This window comes from Cucumis melo, chromosome 1 (genome assembly GCF_025177605.1).
Source record: "Cucumis melo cultivar AY chromosome 1, USDA_Cmelo_AY_1.0, whole genome shotgun sequence".
NCBI lineage: Eukaryota > Viridiplantae > Streptophyta > Magnoliopsida > Cucurbitales > Cucurbitaceae > Cucumis > Cucumis melo.
In genome coordinates this window covers 8274270-8295169 of record NC_066857.1, presented here as the reverse complement: position 1 = coordinate 8295169, position 20900 = coordinate 8274270, and the positions used below count along the sequence as shown (strand labels likewise).

The 20900-nt window shown below is 35.3% G+C and overlaps 1 protein-coding gene across 1 annotated transcript; it reads right to left on the bottom strand.

Annotated features, from left to right (window-relative positions):
- Positions 1-4259: 4259 nt before the first annotated feature.
- On the bottom strand, positions 4260-20798 carry LOC127150804 (S-protein homolog 5-like). Its single transcript, XM_051089433.1, has 2 exons — positions 20701-20798; positions 4260-4666 (listed from the first exon to the last, which is right to left on the bottom strand). The coding sequence occupies exons 1-2, from the start codon at positions 20756-20758 to the stop codon at positions 4299-4301; spliced, it is 426 nt and encodes a 141-aa protein (XP_050945390.1). The 5' UTR covers positions 20759-20798; the 3' UTR covers positions 4260-4298.
- Positions 20799-20900: the final 102 nt, after the last annotated feature.

Genomic DNA, 20900 nt, shown 5'->3' with positions numbered 1-20900 from the left:
GTTAAAGGAGGGAAGATTGTAACGCCCCAAAAATTTAGATAATTTTGGAATCAGTTATCTTAATTTTGTTTATCTAGATTTAAATTATTGGGCGTTATTTTGAATCCAATTAATGAGAATTATTTGAGTTATGTGAGAATTGAAATTAATTAAATATTTCTTGAATGAATATTTAATTAATTAAATGAATATTTAATTAATCAAAGATTTTGGCATGTGGAGTTTGTCGAGTTTTTAGATTAAATGGTAGGTTAAGAGGATTAAGTAAAGTTGTGGACTTTTAGTGTTGTTGAAGTTGAATTTAATTAAATAATTATGGACGTTATTTAATTAAATTGTGTGGTGAAAACTTTGTTGGAGATTTAATAATTATATGTATATGTGGAAATATATATATAATTATTATGTTAAAGGAAAAGATAGTTGTATTTTGGGGAAAGGATATTTAGTAAGGAGAAAAAGTAAAATAATTATATTTTGGAAAAATACAATTATTTGTAAAAGGATAATTACTTTGGAGAAAGATAAATAATAATTAGTTATTGTGGAAGATAATTAATTATTATGTAGAAAGATAAATATTGATTCTGGAGTGAAATTGTTATGGTTGGGTTAAGATAATTCATGTTTGAAGTTATAAGTGATTTATTGGAAAAGATTTGATTGATTAAAAGAATTGAGGATTTAAGTTAATTTGAGATTTTGGAGGGAAAAGTTAGTTTTGGTGGAATTGTAATTAATTGAGTATATATATGTGGATATATATATTTAATTAATAATATGGAAAAGTGAAGTTAATTATATGATGGAATATAATTATATTTGTTTAGAAAAGAAGATAATCCATGAGAAGAGAGATGGTTGATTTGATTGGACGAAAAAGATATATATTTATTTAAAAGAGAAAATGATGGTTTAAATAAATATATATGTTCATTGTAGATTTTGGTGAGAGAAAAATAATAATAATAAAGAAGTATTATTATTATTATTAATGGTTATAAATGCCTATGATTAAGGCATTTATTTAGGAAAGATAATGGGAATAAAGATATATGTATATTTTTTTGGTATTATTTATATATATCCTAAATGGAAAAGGAAAAGGAAATAATAATAATAATTATTATTATTGTTATTATTTGGGTCTATAAATAGCATTAGAATGCTTAAGATGTAAATAAAGGAAAAAGAAAAAGGTTCTTTATCTTTTTCTCTAAGATAACCCTCTATTGTCGTCGCCTCAGTTGAAGTTAAGATTGGTCTCTTTGGAAGCTTGAGAATTTAAAGTGATGAATTTTTCATCAAGGATAAGAGGATTTTCCAACCTCCATCTGAGTAACCTTGGTAAGCCAATAAAATTAAATTAATATTTTATTAATTTAATTTTGGATCTATTTGGGTTTTCTGTAAAAGGTTCAATTGGCTAAACTTTTTAAGATCTAAATCTTGGATTTTTCCCAATCAAGGTTGAATTGGTTTCAACCCTTTTTTTATTAGAAAGTTAATTAATTTGGGAGAATTTTTGGATGTTAGCCAATTGCTAATTTCATTAATTAAGATACTAAGTTTTCCTTTTATGATTAGGATCAAGTTAATTGGAGAATTTTACAGTCAACTAGGGAGTACCTTTGTTTGGCTATAATCTCCAGATAAGAGATTCTCCTACTAGACCTTCGAACTGAATTTAAGAGACCGCATGTAATTATGATTATGCATCGATGGTAGCTAAGATGCATAATGTGATGCTGTAAATGATGATTGATATTGTGTTTGTGATGATTGATATTGAAATTGATGATGATGACTGATACTATGATTGACGATGATGACTGGTATGTTTATGATGTTTATGATACATGATATATTAATCACATGAATAAGGACGTTATGATTAATACTCATGCCATGTTATGATGTTATGTTATGCTACATGCTATGGATAGAGTGTTCTGTTAACTTTGTCTATTAGAGTCGTACCTGCATGGGTGTCCTTCGGGATCACCACCTATTTAGGACTGTGTGGTCTGACGGGACGCCAGTCTAGCATGGATATAGATATGATTCGAGTGATTCGACGGGGTCCTCGCATCCCGATTGTCTTAATGTTACCCCCGGTTTCACTACAGACCAGCATGTCCTAGGTGCTCCCTCGGGACACCGAAGACAAGATTTTCGTTCCTACGGGAGCGCATGTTGCACGTGTTCGAGAACGTGCCAGAGATTGGGTACCATTTTCAGGACTCTAATGGGAAGTTAACAAACACCTAGCGGGTCTAGTAGTAGGTCCCTTACTGAGTATATGTTTATACTCACTCTTTCTATGTTTAACATTTTAGGCGAAGGTAAAGGTAGAGGAAAGCTGGCGAGCGACAGAGAAGGATCCATGACATGCCATATGGGGACTCAGTTTTGCTTCCGCGTTTATGTTTCAGTGTTTTAATATTCCGTTTTTAATGAAAATTTATTCTTCCCTCGTTTCAAAAAGTGTCTCTTGTCATTGTTTCTTTTTAGTAACGACCTCAGCTTAGTATAAAGAGTTGGGTCGTTACAGTGCAAGTGTTGGAGATGAGCCCATTTTTAAGGCGTTGGTTGAAACACAAAGGAAGAGACAAGAATATGAGGCTTTATACCTTTTGTCTTGTATTGGTATTGATTGGGACGTGATAGAAATAGTGAGTATATACACATAGGGTATGTGCAAAGAAAAAAGTTGTTTTCTCGTGTGTTGGTAAAGAATGGTGTATATTTAAACTATAATTTTTACTGTCGACGTTATTGTTTAAACGTTTGTGCAAAATAAGAAATGAGTAAAGTTACCTTTCGTTGGCATAAATTGAGACTATTAAGTTGGTGAGGCAAAAAGGAAGGGGGAGGACATTAAAACAGTAAAACGAATAAAACAAAAAGAAAAAAAAAGAGAGTCCATATTGCAACCTTCGAAATAATGAAGAGTTTAATTTTACGTAGATATTGTCACATTTCTTGAAAAAATAAACTGTTGTTGAAGTTAAATTGTTTGTGGTAAGGAAAGAGAGACTTCGCGTAGGAAGATTTGAAATTTTGCAAGCAAAGATTTTCTATATTTTGTGTTACATGTCTTGTGTTTTTTTTCTTTGACATATTGATTCTTATTATTATGACAGTATGCTAAACAAATTTTAAAATTAACAACGAAACATTTGTAAATTCAGTTTTTATTGTAAAAAATGTTGTTATTATCTTGGGTAGCACGTAACCACGTTACTGTACTATATCAAATTTATCTTTATTTTCTATGCTCAAACATTGTAAAATAAATTGAGTGTGAAATGCTGTTACACCCATCCTATATGAAACCTATTGAAATTCTATGGACGCTCCCGGAATAAAAGATCTCGAAACTTGCCAATCCTTCCCTTCTTAAATTTTAGGAAATGTCTACAATTGGTTCATTCTTTCATAAACTCCTACGTTGAGAAACCCGACCCTTTTGAAATATTTAATCCCACAGCTAGTATGTTTAGTTCATACACTCTAGTTTGGATCAATGCGGTCTCCTATTTTATGACATTCGTCACCTTTTTCATTAAAACATATATATAAAGTAACAGTTTTGTCTGACATTAAGGTAGCGATTTTTGAACAACTTTATATTGTCCAGACGTCGAAAATTTTCACATTTTTCAAGAAACTTCTCTAGTTACATGTTTATCGATCAAAGTACAAGAGGCAGCGAACCGCCCTTCATGATTGTTGTATAACGAAATTCGAGTTTGGTATATCCTCAAATATTTAAATCTACGTGGGTTCAATCGTTACATGTATTGACCCTCGAGTTTTGCAACACAGGTTTAATCGTACCAACAGTTGTAACGATCAATATATGAAGAAATTTGAGTTTGGTATCCTTTCGTATTTAAATCTACATCGATTCAATTGTTCGAAATGTTGACCCTCGAGGTTTTCAGTTGACGATAAAGAAGAATTACCAAAACACCTCGTTCTTTTCTCGGGAGTGGTCGAACATGGGTGCTCAAATGTAGAGGATGAAGTTCATCTATAGACCAAAATTAATGATTCAATTATGTGATGATTTAATTTCTTCGGGGTCTTCAATCATGTGAATGGCACGATGAAAACAACGAATTATAGAATAGATATTGCCTACTTTTGAACACAAAAGAGGGAGAGTGCGAGCGAAAGGGCGAACTTATATACTTGTCTTTTTTTTATATCATTTCATTATGGTCGACTGAGATGGAATTAAAACACTTGGAAACAACTGCATGAAAAAGATATAATGTCAAAATATTTCATTACACAATGCTTGGCTCCTTATCTCCGTAGTTATAGCATATATCTTTGCCAGGGTTTGTCGGGTCTTGCAAGCACATGCTATATTCATGAATGATCCATCTGCATGTGGTGCATTTCCCTGCATCCCTTTTGTCGTCAAAGATATTGAACCAGTAGATTTGGTGTTGTCCAGTCCATGTGAAGCTGCAGAAAAACAATGTCGTCCCCACGAGGTTGGGTCTGAACTTGAACGAGTAGCCTTGTCCAAGCGGAAGGACATGGACTCCTAGGTCATCGTTCTTGGATTTGCAGTGAACGGTGACAGGAATGCCATATTCAATTTGGTTGACGATTACAACTGTAGTTACTGGTTGGATGAAGATCGATCCTTGAATTGCACGTAAATTACATAAAAAGAAAATTAGCAAAGATAGTGCAAGTGTTGGAGATGAGCCCATTTTTAAGGCGTTGATTGAAACACAAAGGAAGAGACAAGAATATGAGGCTTTATACCTTTTGTCTTGTATTGGTATTGATTGGGACGTGATAGAAATAGTGAATATATACACATAAGGTATGTGCAAAGAAAAAAATTGTTTTCTCGTGTGTTGGTAAAGAATGGTGTATATTTAAACTATAATTTTTACTGTCGACGTTATTGTTTAAAGGTTTGTGCAAAATAAGAAATGAGTAAAGTTACCTTTCGTTGGCATAAATTGAGACTATTAAGTTGGTGAGGCAAAAAGGAAGGGGGAGGACATTAAAACTGTAAAACGAATAAAACAAAAAGAAAAAAAAGAGAGTCCATATTGCAACCTTCGAAATAATGAAGAGTTTAATTTTACGTAGATATTGTAACATTTCTTGAAAAAATAAACTGTTGTTGAAGTTAAATTGTTTGTGGTAAGGAAAGAGAGACTTCGCGTAGGAAGATTTGAAATTTAGCAAGCAAAGATTTTCTATATTTTGTGTTACATGTCTTGTGTTTTTTTTCTTTGACATATTGATTCTTATTATTATGACAGTATGCTAAACAAATTTTAAAATTAACAACGAAACATTTGTAAATTCAGTTTTTATTGTAAAAAATGTTGTTATTATCTTGGGTAACACGTAACCACGTTACTGTACTATATCAAATTTATCTTTATTTTCTATGCTCAAACGTTGTAAAATAAATTGAGTGTGAAATGTTGTTACACCCATCCTATATGAAACCTATTGAAATTCTATGGACGCTCCCGGAACAAAAGATCTCGAAACTTGCCAGTCCTTCCCTTCTTAAATTTTAGGAAATGTCTACAATTGGTTCATTCTTTCATAAACTGCTACGTTGAGAAACCCGGCCCTTTTGAAATATTTAATCCCACAGCTAGTATGTTTAGTTCATACACTCTAGTTTGGATCAATGCAGTCTCCTATTTTATGACATTCGTCACCTTTTTCATTAAAACATATATATAAAGTAACAGTTTTGTCTGACATTAAGGGAGCGATTTTTGAACAACTTTATATTGTCCAGACGTCGAAAATTTTCACATTTTTCAAGAAACTTCTCTAGTTACATGTTTATCGATCAAAGTACAAGAGGCAGCGAACCGCCCTTCATGATTGTTGTATAACGAAATTCGAGTTTGGTATATCCTCAAATATTTAAATCTACGTGGGTTCAATCGTTACATGTATTAACCCTCGAGTTTTGCAACACAGGTTTAATCGTACCAACAGTTGTAACGATCAATATATGAAGAAATTTGAGTTTGGTATCCTTTCGTATTTAAATCTACATCGATTCAATTGTTCGAAATGTTGACCCTCGAGGTTTTCAGTTGACGATAAAGAAGAATTACCAAAACACCTCGTTCTTTTCTCAAGAGTGGTCGAACATGGGGGCTCAAATGTAGAGGATGAAGTTCATCTATAGACCAAAATTAATGATTCAATTATGTGATGATTTAATTTCTTCGGGGTCTTCAATCATGTGAATGGAACGATGAAAACAACGAATTATAGAATAGATATTGCCTACTTTTGAACACAAAAGAGGGAGAGTGCGAGCGAAAGGGCGAACTTATATACTTGTCTTTTTTTTATATCATTTCATTATAGTTGACTGAGATGGAATTTAAACACTTGGAAACAACTGCATGAAAAAGATATAATGTCAAAATATTTCATTACGCAATGCTTGGCTCCTTATCTCCGTAGTTATAGCATATATCTTTGCCAGGGTTTGTCGGGTCTTGCAAGCACATGCTATATTCATGAATGATCCATCTGCATGTGGTGCATTTTCCTGCATCCCTTTTGTCGTCAAAGATATTGAACCAGTAGATTTGGTGTTGTCCAGTCCATGTGAAGCTGCAGAAAAACAATGTCGTCCCCACGAGGTTGGGTCTGAACTTGAACGAGTAGCCTTGTCCAAGCGGAAGGACATGAACTCCTAGGTCATCGTTCTTGGATTTGCTGTGAACGGTGACAGGAATGCCATATTCAATTTGGTTGACGATTACAACTGTAGTTACTGGTTGGATGAAGATCGATCCTTGAATTGCACGTAAGTTACATAAAAAGAAAATTATCAAAGATAGTGCAAGTGTTGGAGATGAGCCCATTTTTAAGGCGTTGGTTGAAACACAAAGGAAGAGACAAGAATATGAGGCTTTATACCTTTTGTCTTGTATTGGTATTGATTGGGACGTGATAGAAATAGTGAATATATACACATAGGGTATGTGCAAAGAAAAAAGTTGTTTTCTCGTGTGTTGGTAAAGAATGGTGTACATTTAAACTATAATTTTTACTGTCGACGTTATTGTTTAAACGTTTGTGCAAAATAAGAAATGAGTAAAGTTACCTTTCGTTGGCATAAATTGAGACTATTAAGTTGGTGAGGCAAAAAGGAAGGGGGAGGACATTAAAACAGTAAAACGAATAAAACAAAAAGAAAAAAAGAGAGTCCATATTGCAACCTTCGAAATAATGAAGAGTTTAATTTTACGTAGATATTGTCACATTTCTTTAAAAAATAAACTGTTGTTGAAGTTAAATTGTTTGTGGTAAGGAAAGAGAGACTTCGCGTAGGAAGATTTGAAATTTAGCAAGCAAAGATTTTCTATATTTTGTGTTACATGTCTTGTGTTTTTTTCTTTGACATATTGATTCTTATTATTATGACAGTATGCTAAACAAATTTTAAAATTAACAACGAAACATTTGTAAATTCAGTTTTTATTGTAAAAAATGTTGTTATTATCTTGGGTAGCACGTAACCACGTTACTGTACTATATCAAATTTATCTTTATTTTCTATGCTCAAACATTGTAAAATAAATTGAGTGTGAAATGCTGTTACACCCATCCTATATGAAACCTATTGAAATTCTATGGACGCTCCCGGAACAAAAGATCTCGAAACTTGCCAGTCCTTCCCTTCTTAAATTTTAGGAAATGTCTACAATTGGTTCATTCTTTCATAAACTGCTACGTTGAGAAACCCGGCTGTAACGCCCCGAATTTTCGAGGTAAACTTTTACCGTTTTATATAATTTTTCGGGAATTTTAAATTTTGGATTAATTTCTAAAATTCTGGAATTTATAGTTGTAAATTTATATAATAATAATATAATAGTAACTATATTATTATTATTATTATTATTTATTATAATCTTTATATATAATTTAATATTAATATTATCTTTTATCTTTATTATTATTAGTATTATTATTATTATTAATTAATTATATAAAAGTTAATACATATATATATAATAATATTTTATATATTATTATTATTAATTAGAATTATTAAAGTTAATATATATACAGTTAATAATATTTTATTTATTATTATTATTATTATTATTATTATTTTAATATTATTATTATTATTAATTTTCTTAACTTAATATATATATATATATATATATATTTAAAAAAAAAAAAAAAAGGGGAACCCTACTACCGCGCGCGAGCCCCCCCATCTTCTTCTTCGTTTCATCTTCCTCCCGCGCCGCAGCCGTCTCTCTCTCCATTCCGTTTCAGCGCCGCCGTCCACCATCTCTTCTCCGTGCACGCCGCCACCCGTCTTTCTCTTATTTTCCTTCCGTCGCGCACGTTTCCGTCTCTGTCCACGTCGTCGAAACTTTCCAGCTTCGACGTTCGTCTGCCGCGGCCTCCCTGCCATTTCAGATCTCCTCTCGGCTTCAAATCGTCCGACCGTGTCCGTCGTCAAGCCGTCGTCCTCCGCCGTTTGAGAACAGAGCCAGTCGTCAGATTCCACCCAGCCGCGACTCACCCCGTCGTCGAACGCCGAAGTTGTCGTTGAGGTCGCCCCGGTTCCAAGCTGACCCGACCCGAGACCCATTTCCAGCCGAGCCGCGAGCCACAAGCAAACCCTGCCGAGCCGCGAGCCACCAGCAGATCCAGCCGAGCCGCGAACCACAAGCCGAGCCGAGCCGTATGTTGACTTGAGCCGAGCCGCGAGCCGAGCCGCGAACCGAGTTGAGTCGCGAGCCTAGGCCAAGCCGAGCCGAGCCGAGAGTGAGCCGAGCCGTGAGCTGAGGCCAAGCCGAGCCGAGCCGGGCCACCTAAGCCTTCCTTCCTCCACTTTGGGTCATGGTGAGTCTTCGGTAAGGATTGTTTTTGATGAATTCCCTAATGTTGCCATATCCGATTCGAGTTGAATATTGGAATAAGCTTTGGTCCTATCTTTCATCCCTTGAAGGTATTAAGGAATTGACGTTTAAGTTCTCGGGTTCTGCGGCAGGCTTGTTTGGAGATAGTTTTCCATTCCTCGGGTAAGTCAACGGATGTCGCTTAGGACCATTTAAAATGACTTCTACTGGTATCTTCGATTAAAACCTGCGTGTTTTCGTTTAGGTGGATCTGTTGAGCGTGGACTCGATCGAGGGGCATAACCAAGTTTCAGGTAAGGGTTTTCCTACTACTGGACCTCGGATCGAGGCTAGAAACGTAGTAATCCACAGGGGATTACACGTTAGTGACTGTAGTGAATAACTGTATGTGTGTTGACTTTTAAGCATTGTTATTATATTCTTGTCTGATGTAAGAGAAATGCGACCGCTAGTTGTAACTTGTGCGCTATCGGGTATAAGGAGCTTCTTGTTAGTAGATCCCGATGTTAGATGTCCGGTATAGTGTGGTTATGTTACCGGGCTATGTGGTAGATTGGAATTGCATGTCGATGGACCTTGAAGTTACGGTTCAGTATGTAGTAATCATTGGTCTGGATGTTGATCATGGAGTTTGGTCGGGGAAGGACAGTGAGTCTGGTTTTGGTTGGTTAGTTGATTGGTTCTAGGGTTTTCCCTAATGGTGTGCGAATTTGTGACGCGTATAGCAACTGAGGGTGTAGTTGTTTAAACCTATACTATCTGACTGACAAAGCCTATGGCGAAACTGTAATATGAATGCCGTTGAGGTGTGACTGTTGTAGACGGTTTAGTATGGACTGAGGGGTAACGGTTAGCTTCATCTATGGGGTAGTGTGCCTTACGGATATGTGCATCCTCCAGGAGCACTAGACTGATATGTGCATCCTTCGGGAGCACTAGACCGATGTGTGCATCCTTCGGGAGCACTAGACTGATATGTGCATCCTTCGGGAGCACTAGACTGATAGGTGCATCCTTCGGGAGCACTAGACTGATGTGTGCATCCTTCGGGAGCACTAGACTGATGTGTACATCCTTCGGGAGCACTAGACTGATGTGTGCATCCTTCGGGAGCACTAGACTGATGTGTGCATCCTTCGGGAGCACTAGACTGATATGTGCGTTCTACGGAACCACTAGACTGTTATGTAGGGTACCCCCGAACAGGAAGTTAACTGTTGTCCCCTAACGGGCCCAGTAGTGGGTCCCTTACTGGGTATGTTTATACTCACCCTTTTCTCTTCTTTAACTTTTCAGGTAAGGGCACAGCGAGGGGCAGACCGACGAGAGGCAGGAAGGATGCGTGAAGGCCATATGGACGCGTCTAGTTTTCTTATTGCTTCCACTGATGTTTTTGTTAGAATATGTGGTTTTGTGATTTTGAGTTGATGACCTGAGTTTTTCTTTGAAACTTTTGTGACTGTGATTTAAAATAGGGCCCGATACTGTTTTTTTGTAATATTTCTAACGTTTTGAGAAATCGTGACAGATCCGTTATGAATTTTATGTTGTGTGGTCGAGTTTTGGTATTGAGTAGTGACCCCAGCTTAGTCCGGAAAGTTGGGTCGTTACACCAACCCTTTTGAAATATTTAATCCCACAGCTAATATGTTTAGTTCATACACTCTAGTTTGGATCAATGCGGTCTCCTATTTTATGACATTCGTCACCTTTTTCATTAAAACATATATATAAAGTAACAGTTTTGTCTGACATTAAGGTAGCGATTTTTGAACAACTTTATATTGTGCAGACGTCGAAAATTTTCACATTTTTCAAGAAACTTCTCTAGTTACATGTTTATCGATCAAAGTACAAGAGGCAGCGAACCGCCCTTCATGATTGTTGTATAACGAAATTCGAGTTTGGTATATCCTCAAATATTTAAATCTACGTGGGTTCAATCGTTACATGTATTGACCCTCGAGTTTTGCAACACAGGTTTAATCGTACCAACAGTTGTAACGATCAATATATGAAGAAATTTGAGTTTGGTATCCTTTCGTATTTAAATCTACATCGATTCAATTGTTCGAAATGTTGACCCTCAAGGTTTTCAGTTGACGATAAAGAAGAATTACCAAACCACCTCGTTCTTTTCTCGGGAGTGGTCGAACATGGGTGCTCAAATGTAGAGGATGAAGTTCATCTATAGACCAAAATTAATGATTCAATTATGTGATGATTTAATTTCTTCGGGGTCTTCAATCATGTGAATGGCACGATGAAAACAACGAATTATAGAATAGATATTGCCTACTTTTGAACACAAAAGAGGGAGAGTGCGAGCGAAAGGGCGAACTTATATACTTGTCTTTTTTTTATATCATTTCATTATAGTCGACTGAGATGGAATTTAAACACTTGGAAACAACTGCATGAAAAAGATATAATGTCAAAATATTTCATTACGCAATGCTTGGCTCCTTATCTCCGTAGTTATAGCATATATCTTTGCCAGGGTTTGTCGGGTCTTGCAAGCACATGCTATATTCATGAATGATCCATCTGCATGTGGTGCATTTCCCTGCATCCCTTTTGTCGTCAAAGATATTGAACCAGTAGATTTGGTGTTGTCCAGTCCATGTGAAGCTGCAGAAAAACAATGTCGTCCCCACGAGGTTGGGTCTGAACTTGAACGAGTAGCCTTGTCCAAGCGGAAGGACATGGACTCCTAGGTCATCGTTCTTGGATTTGCAGTGAACGGTGACAGGAATGCCATATTCAATTTGGTTGACGATTACAACTGTAGTTACTGGTTGGATGAAGATCGATCCTTGAATTGCATGTAAGTTACATAAAAAGAAAATTAGCAAAGATAGTGCAAGTGTTGGAGATGAGCCCATTTTTAAGGCGTTGGTTGAAACACAAAGGAAGAGACAAGAATATGAGGCTTTATACCTTTTGTCTTGTATTGGTATTGATTGGGACGTGATAGAAATAGTGAATATATACACATAGGGTATGTGCAAAGAAAAAAGTTGTTTTCTCGTGTGTTGGTAAAGAATGGTGTACATTTAAACTATAATTTTTACTGTCGACGTTATTGTTTAAACGTTTGTGCAAAATAAGAAATGAGTAAAGTTACCTTTCGTTGGCATAAATTGAGACTATTAAGTTGGTGAGGCAAAAAGGAAGGGGGAGGACATTAAAACAGTAAAACGAATAAAACAAAAAGAAAAAAAAAAGAGTCCATATTGCAACCTTCGAAATAATGAAGAGTTTAATTTTACGTAGATATTGTCACATTTCTTGAAAAAATAAACTGTTGTTGAAGTTAAATTGTTTGTGGTAAGGAAAGAGAGACTTCGCATAGGAAGATTTGAAATTTAGCAAGCAAAGATTTTCTATATTTTGTGTTACATGTCTTGTGTTTTTTTTCTTTGACATATTGATTCTTATTATTATGACAGTATGCTAAACAAATTTTAAAATTAACAACGAAACATTTGTAAATTCAGTTTTTATTGTAAAAAATGTTGTTATTAGCTTGGGTAGCACGTAACCACGTTACTGTACTATATCAAATTTATCTTTATTTTCTATGCTCAAACGTTGTAAAACAAATTGAGTGTGAAATGCTGTTACACCCATCCTATATGAAACCTATTGAAATTCTATGGACGCTCCCGGAACAAAAGATCTCGAAACTTGCCAGTCCTTCCCTTCTTAAATTTTAGGAAATGTCTACAATTGGTTCATTCTTTCATAAACTGCTACGTTGAGAAACCCGACCCTATTGAAATATTTAATCCCACAGCTAGTATGTTTAGTTCATACACTCTAGTTTGGATCAATGCGGTCTCCTATTTTATGACATTCGTCACCTTTTTCAATAAAACATATATATAAAGTAACAGTTTTGTCTGACATTAAGGTAGCGATTTTTGAACAACTTTATATTGTCCAGACGTCGAAAATTTTAACATTTTTCAAGAAACTTCTCTAGTTACATGTTTATCGATCAAAGTACAAGAGGCAGCGAACCGCCCATCATGATTGTTGTATAACGAAATTCGAGTTTGGTATATCCTCAAATATTTAAATCTACGTGGGTTCAATCGTTACATGTATTGACCCTCGAGTTTTGCAACACAGGTTTAATCGTACCAACAGTTGTAACGATCAATATATGAAGAAATTTGAGTTTGGTATCCTTTCGTATTTAAATCTACATCGATTCAATTGTTCGAAATGTTGACCCTCGAGGTTTTCAGTTGACGATAAAGAAGAATTACCAAAACACCTCATTCTTTTCTCGGGAGTGGTCGAACATGGGTGCTCAAATGTAGAGGATGAAGTTCATCTATAGACCAAAGTTAATGATTCAATTATGTGATGATTTAATTTCTTCGGGGTCTTCAATCATGTGAATGGCACGATGAAAACAACGAATTATAGAATAGATATTGCCTACTTGTGAACAAAAAAGAGGGAGAGTGCGAGCGAAAGGGCGATCTTATATACTTGTCTTTTTTTTATATCATTTCATTATAGTTGACTGAGATGGAATTTAAACACTTGGAAACAACTGCATGAAAAAGATATAATGTCAAAATATTTCATTACACAATGCTTGGCTCCTTATCTCCGTAGTTATTGCATATATCTTTGCCAGGGTTTGTCGGGTCTTGCAAGCACATGCTATATTCATGAATGATCCATCTGCATGTGGTGCATTTCCCTGCATCCCTTTTGTCGTCAAAGATATTGAACCAGTAGACTTGGTGTTGTCCAGTCCATGTGAAGCTGCAGAAAAACAATGTCGTCCCCACGAGGTTGGGTCTGAACTTGAACGAGTAGCCTTGTCCAAGCGGAAGGACATGGACTCCTAGGTCATCGTTCTTGGATTTGCAGTGAACGGTGATAGGAATGCCATATTCAATTTGGTTGACGATTACAACAGTAGTTGTAAACCCGATATTTTCTTGGTTTAATTTCTTTAAATGTGGAAAAAAAATGGAAATTAAGTGTAAATATAAATATATATATTTATATATTAAATAGTTTTATTAAATTAATTAAAGAAAAGAAAGAAAAGAAAGGACAAAAAGAAGAAAAGGAGAAGAAAATTTCATTTTCTCTTTTCTTCTTCTTCTTCTCTTCCCTTCACCGCCAAGTTTGAAGACATCCAAGTTCCCTTTATTTTTTTGTTCTTTTTCCTTCTTCAATTTGCAGAGAACTTCTAAGAGAGAGTTTGGAAGAAGAAGAGAAATTTTACTAGAATTTTTAGGTTGAAGAAGAGGAGGAGAACTCAAGCAAAGTGTATCAATGGCTGAATTTTAGTTCATTCTGCACATCACTGGTTTTTAATTCGGTTTGAACTCTTCAAAAGGAATTAAGAGGTGAGATTTACATTTACTTAAAGTTAACTCATTTTTAAACAAACTTTATGAAGAACGTTGGAGCAAATTCGGATTTTCATTTGGTGCTTTTTGATGAAGAAAACAGGGCAGTTGGTTTTCACTCGAAATCAGGAGGTCTCTGGTTTTTCTTGTATTTCAGAGTGTATCGGTGGAGTTAGAATTTCTATTTGGTATGGTTGGAAAGCTTATTCAATTTACTACAACTTTCATGAAGAAATTGTAAACCAAAAACGACTAAAAATTGGAAAAATTGTAGGAACAAGTTAAAGAGGTCGTGTGCGCGCGATTCTGGAAGTGGTTCTGTTTTGAGGGTTATATGTGTTTATGCACGGGGAATCAGATTTATATGTCTTCAGGTAAGTTTTAGAGGATCTCAAAATGAAGAGTTTGATATAAAGAACACTCATTTTGGTTAAGTATTGAGAAAGTTATAGTTCTTTGAAGTTTATGTTAGAAATCTGGAAATTTTAGAGAATTGTTGAAATAGGATTTTATTTCTTAAGCTTTGTTTTCGAGCGTCATCTTTGGTGCGACATGTTATGTATATCTTTAGGAAACCAGAATGTTTAAGGTTTTAATACTCGGTTGGGTTGTTGGAAGGCCGAGAAGAATTAAACCGAGCTTATAGACCAAGGATCTAGCCCAAGACTGTGAGTGACAAAACCAACTTTGAAATACTTTCCATAATTGTTATTATGATTGAATGCGATAAATGTTTATTTACGAAGCCATGAAAGGTATTTGAATTTCATGACTATTTTCAAGTATACATTTGGAGACTAGATTTCTTAAAGAAATTTATGCTAGCACGTAGATATTAAATGTTTGGAAAGTATTTAAACCACAATATTTTAAGCAAAGCATGAATTAGTATGAAGTTTTGTTTTAAGAACTACAATTTTCCACGAAAGAGCTGAGTAAAGTTCGAGCTTTGTGTAAAATTTATAAGCAGGCATGTTTTAATATTTTATGATGATTTATGAAATTTTCATTAACTACATGACTGAGATCTTGAGCCTGAGGCTAGAGATTACCATGTGCACACTGGTTAGATTTCGTTGTTGACGTTGAGTGTACTCCGTAACAACGATGCTGTCGTGAGTGCTGGGCGGGCCCCACTACGACAAAGACGATGGGAGTGCTGGGCGGGCCCCACTACATCGTAGTGCTTGTAAACGTTGTTGTACTAGGTGTACCCTACAGAACGTAGATTCGTCATGTTAGTTAAAATGCTTCGATATACTTGATATGCCTTGCTAGATTTCAATGATGAACATGCTGAGTATTTAAGGAACCTATTCTTACTATTACACATTTACATTTACGACTTGTATAAACAGATTTATATGTGTAAAGTTTTCACGTGCTCTTATCTTTAAATTCATAGTTTTAAACTGAGTCACTCACTGAGCTCCATAGCTCACCCTTTCCAAAATGTTTTACCCATTTTCCAGGTAGAGATCGACTTCCCGGTGCCTGATAGACTGCCTTAGTCTGCGGAAGCTTCATTATTGATTGCCAGTACGTGTTTTGAGTTGGGCATAAAGTCTGTTGTGTTGTGATGTATTCACACCCTTGTATGTTATAGATACTCCACAGTTTGTATAAGCTTTAGGAGCTGTAGTTGTGTAAATTTTGTTGGTTATATTTTGATTAAGGTGTCTTTAGGTTTACTCGTGAAATTGGTAAATTTTGAGGTACACTTCATGTATGTGTTTGACTAGCTGTGTTTGACTAGCCTAGGATCCGATGTGTTTTGTGGCATGTACAATAGTTTATATACTAGATTGGCAAGTTCATCACATGAAAGTTTTAAGCAGAGTCGACAGATACAGGTACAGAATAACGTTGTACGTCGGCTTCACGCCATCTTTCGGTCTAAGGTAGCAGGTAGTCCGGGAGGGGGTGTGACAGTAGTTACTGGTTGGATGAAGATCGATCCTTGAATTGCACGTAAGTTACATAAAAAGAAAATTAGCAAAGATATTGCAAGTGTTGGAGATGAGCCCATTTTTAAGGCGTTGGTTGAAACACAAAGGAAGAGACAAGAATATGAGGCTTTATACCTTTTGTCTTGTATTGGTATTGATTGGGACGTGATAGAAATAGTGAATATATAAACATAGGGTATGTGCAAAGAAAAAAGTTGTTTTCTCGTGTGTTGGTAAAGAATGGTGTATATTTAAACTATAATTTTTACTGTCGACGTTATTGTTTAAACGTTTGTGCAAAATAAGAAATGAGTAAAGTTACCTTTCGTTGGCATAAATTGAGACTATTAAGTTGGTGAGGCAAAAAGGAAGGGGGAGGACATTAAAACAGTAAAACGAATAAAACAAAAAGAAAAAAAAGAGAGTCCATATTGCAACCTTCGAAATAATGAAGAGTTTGATTTTACGTAGATATTGTCACATTTCTTGAAAAAATAAACTGTTGTTGAAGTTAAATTGTTTGTGGTAAGGAAAGAGAGACTTCGCGTAGGAAGATTTGAAATTTAGCAAGCAAAGATTTTCTATATTTTGTGTTACATGTCTTGTGTTTTTTTTCTTTGACATATCGATTCTTATTATTATGACAGTATGCTAAACAAATTTTAAAATTAACAACGAAACATTTGTAAATTCAGTTTTTATTGTAAAAAATGTTGTTATTACCTTGGGTAGCACGTAACCACGTTACTGTACTATATCAAATTTATCTTTATTTTCTATGCTCAAACATTGTAAAATAAATTGAGTGTGAAATGCTGTTACACCCATCCTACATGAAACCTATTGAAATTCTATGGACGCTCCCGGAACAAAAGATCTCGAAACTTGCCAGTCCTTCCCTTCTTAAATTTTAGGAAATGTCTACAATTGGTTCATTCTTTCATAAACTGCTACGTTGAGAAACCCGACCCTTTTGAAATATTTAATCCCACAGCTCGTATGTTTAGTTCATACACTCTAGTTTGGATCAATGCGGTCTCCTATTTTATGACATTCGTCACCTTTTTCATGAAAACATATATATAAAGTAACAGTTTTGTCTGACATTAAGGTAGCGATTTTTGAACAACTTTATATTGTCCAGACGTCGAAAATTTTCACATTTTTCAAGAAACTTCTCTAGTTACATGTTTATCGATCAAAGTACAAGAGGCAGCGAACCGTTCTTCATGATTGTTGTTTAACGAAATTCGAGTTTGGTATATCCTCAAATATTTAAATCTACGTGGGTTCAATCTTTACATGTATTGACCCTCGAGTTTTGCAACACAGGTTTAATCGTACCAACAGTTGTAACGATCAATATATGAAGAAATTTGAGTTTGGTATCCTTTCGTATTTAAATCTACATCAATTCAATTGTTCGAAATGTTGACCCTCGAGGTTTTCAGTTGACGATAAAGAAGAATTAACAAAACACCTCGTTGTTTTCTCGGGAGTGGTCGAACATGGGTGCTCAAATGTAGAGGATGAAGTTCATCTATAGACCAAAATTAATGATTCAATTATGTGATGATTTAATTTCTTCGGGGTCTTCAATCATGTGAATGGCACGATGAAAACAACGAATTATAGAATAGATATTGCCTACTTTTGAACACAAAAGAGGGAGAGTGCGAGCGAAAGGGCGAACTTATATACTTGTCTTTTTTTTATATCATTTCATTATAGTCGACTGAGATGGAATTTAAACACTTGGAAACAACTGCATGAAAAAGATATAATGTCAAAATATTTCATTACGCAATGCTTGGCTCCTTATCTCCGTAGTTATAGCATATATCTTTGCCAGGGTTTGTCGGGTCTTGCAAGCACATGCTATATTCATGAATGATCCATCTGCATGTGGTGCATTTCCCTGCATCCCTTTTGTCGTCAAAGATATTGAACCAGTAGATTTGGTGTTGTCCAGTCCATGTGAAGCTGCAGAAAAACAATGTCGTCCCCACGAGGTTGGGTCTGAACTTGAACGAGTAGCCTTGTCCAAGCGGAAGGACATGGACTCCTAGGTCATCGTTCTTGGATTTGCAGTGAACGGTGACAGGAATGCCATATTCAATTTGGTTGACGATTACAACTGTAGTTACTGGTTGGATGAAGATCGATCCTTGAATTGCACGTAAGTTACATAAAAAGAAAATTAGCAAAGATAGTGCAAGTGTTGGAGATGAGCCCATTTTTAAGGCGTTGGTTGAAACACAAAGGAAGAGACAAGAATATGAGGCTTTATACCTTTTGTCTTGTATTGGTATTGATTGGGACGTGATAGAAATAGTGAATATATACACATAGGGTATGTGCAAAGAAAAAAGTTGTTTTCTCGTGTGTTGGTAAAGAATGGTGTACATTTAAACTATAATTTTTACTGTCGACGTTATTGTTTAAACGTTTGTGCAAAATAAGAAATGAGTAAAGTTACCTTTCGTTGGCATAAATTGAGATTATGAAGTTGGTGAGGCAAAAAGGAAGGGGGAGGACATTAAAACAGTAAAACGAATAAAACAAAAAGAAAAAAAAGAGAGTCCATATTGCAACCTTCGAAATAATGAAGAGTTTGATTTTACGTAGATATTGTCACATTTCTTGAAAAAATAAACTGTTGTTGAAGTTAAATTGTTTGTGGTAAGGAAAGAGAGACTTCGCGTAGGAAGATTTGAAATTTAGCAAGCAAAGATTTTCTATATTTTGTGTTACATGTCTTGTGTTTTTTTTCTTTGACATATTGATTCTTATTATTATGACAGTATGCTAAACAAATTTTAAAATTAACAACGAAACATTTGTAAATTCAGTTTTTATTGTAAAAAATGTTGTTATTAGCTTGGGTAGCACGTAACCACGTTACTGTACTATATCAAATTTATCTTTATTTTCTATGCTCAAACGTTGTAAAATAAATTGAGTGTGAAATGCTGTTACACCCATCCTATATGAAACCTATTGAATTTCTATGGACGCTCCCGGAACAAAAGATCTCGAAACTTGCCAGTCCTTCCCTTCTTAAATTTTAGGAAATGTCTACAATTGGTTCTTTCTTTCACAAACTGCTACGTTGAGAAACCCGGCCCTTTTGAAATATTTAATCCCACAGCTAGTATGTTTAGTTCATACACTCTAGTTTGGATCAATGCGGTCTTCTATTTTATGACATTCGTCACCTTTTTCATTAAAACATATATATAAAGTAACAGTTTTGTCTGACATTAAGGTAGCGATTTTTGAACAACTTTATATTGTCCAGACGTCGAAAATTTTCACATTTTTCAAGAAACTTCTCTAGTTACATGTTTATCGATCAAAGTACAAGAGGCAGCGAACCGCCCTTCATGATTGTTGTATAACGAAATTCGAGTTTGCTATATCAACAAATATTTAAATCTACGTGGGTTCAATCGTTACATGTATTGACCCTCGAGTTTTGCAACACAGGTTTAATCGTACCAACAGTTGTAACGATCAATATATGAAGAAATTTGAGTTTGGTATCCTTTCGTATTTAAATCTACATCAATTCAATTGTTCGAAATGTTGACCCTCGAGGTTTTCAGTTGACGATAAAGAAGAATTAACAAAACACCTCGTTGTTTTCTCGGGAGTGGTCGAACATGGGTGCTCAAATGTAGAGGATGAAGTTCATCTATAGACCAAAATTAATGATTCAATTATGTGATGATTTAATTTCTTCGGGGTCTTCAATCATGTGAATGGCACGATGAAAACAACGAATTATAGAATAGATATTGCCTACTTTTGAACACAAAAGAGGGAGAGTGCGAGCGAAAGGGCGAACTTATATACTTGTCTTTTTTTTATATCATTTCATTATAGTCGACTGAGATGGAATTTAAACACTTGGAAACAACTGCATGAAAAAGATATAATGTCAAAATATTTCATTACGCAATGCTTGGCTCCTTATCTCCGTAGTTATAGCATATATCTTTGCCAGGGTTTGTCGGGTCTTGCAAGCACATGCTATATTCATGAATGATCCATCTGCATGTGGTGCATTTCCATGCATCCCTTTTGTCGTCAAAGATATTGAACCAGTAGATTTGGTGTTGTCCAGTCCATGTGAAGCTGCAGAAAAACAATGTCGTCCCCACGAGGTTGGGTCTGAACTTGAACGAGTAGCCTTGTCCAAGCGGAAGGACATGGACTCCTAGGTCATCGTTCTTGGATTTGCAGTGAACGGTGACAGGAATGCCATATTCAATTTGGTTGACGATTACAACTGTAGTTACTGGTTGGATGAAGATCGATCCTTGAATTGCACGTAAGTTACATAAAAAGAAAATTAGCAAAGATAGTGCAAGTGTTGGAGATGAGCCCATTTTTAAGGCGTTGGTTGAAACACAAAGGAAGAGACAAGAATATGAGGCTTTATACCTTTTGTCTTGTATTGGTATTGATTGGGACGTGATAGAAATAGTGAATATATACACATAGGGTATGTGCAAAGAAAAAAGTTGTTTTCTCGTGTGTTGGTAAAGAATGGTGTATATTTAAACTATAATTTTTACTGTCGACGTTATTGTTTAAACGTTTGTGCAAAATAAGAAATGAGTAAAGTTACCTTTCGTTGGCAT

Excerpts from the sequence above, each read along its gene's own strand:
- LOC127150804 (XM_051089433.1), bottom strand. The coding sequence starts at position 20,758 with ATGTGTATATATTCACTATTTCTATCACGTCCCAATCAATACCAATAC. Across the intron at positions 4,667-20,700 it reads ATACCAATACAAGACAAAAG|GATCGATCTTCATCCAACCA; the intron begins GTATAAAGCCTC and ends GTGCAATTCAAG.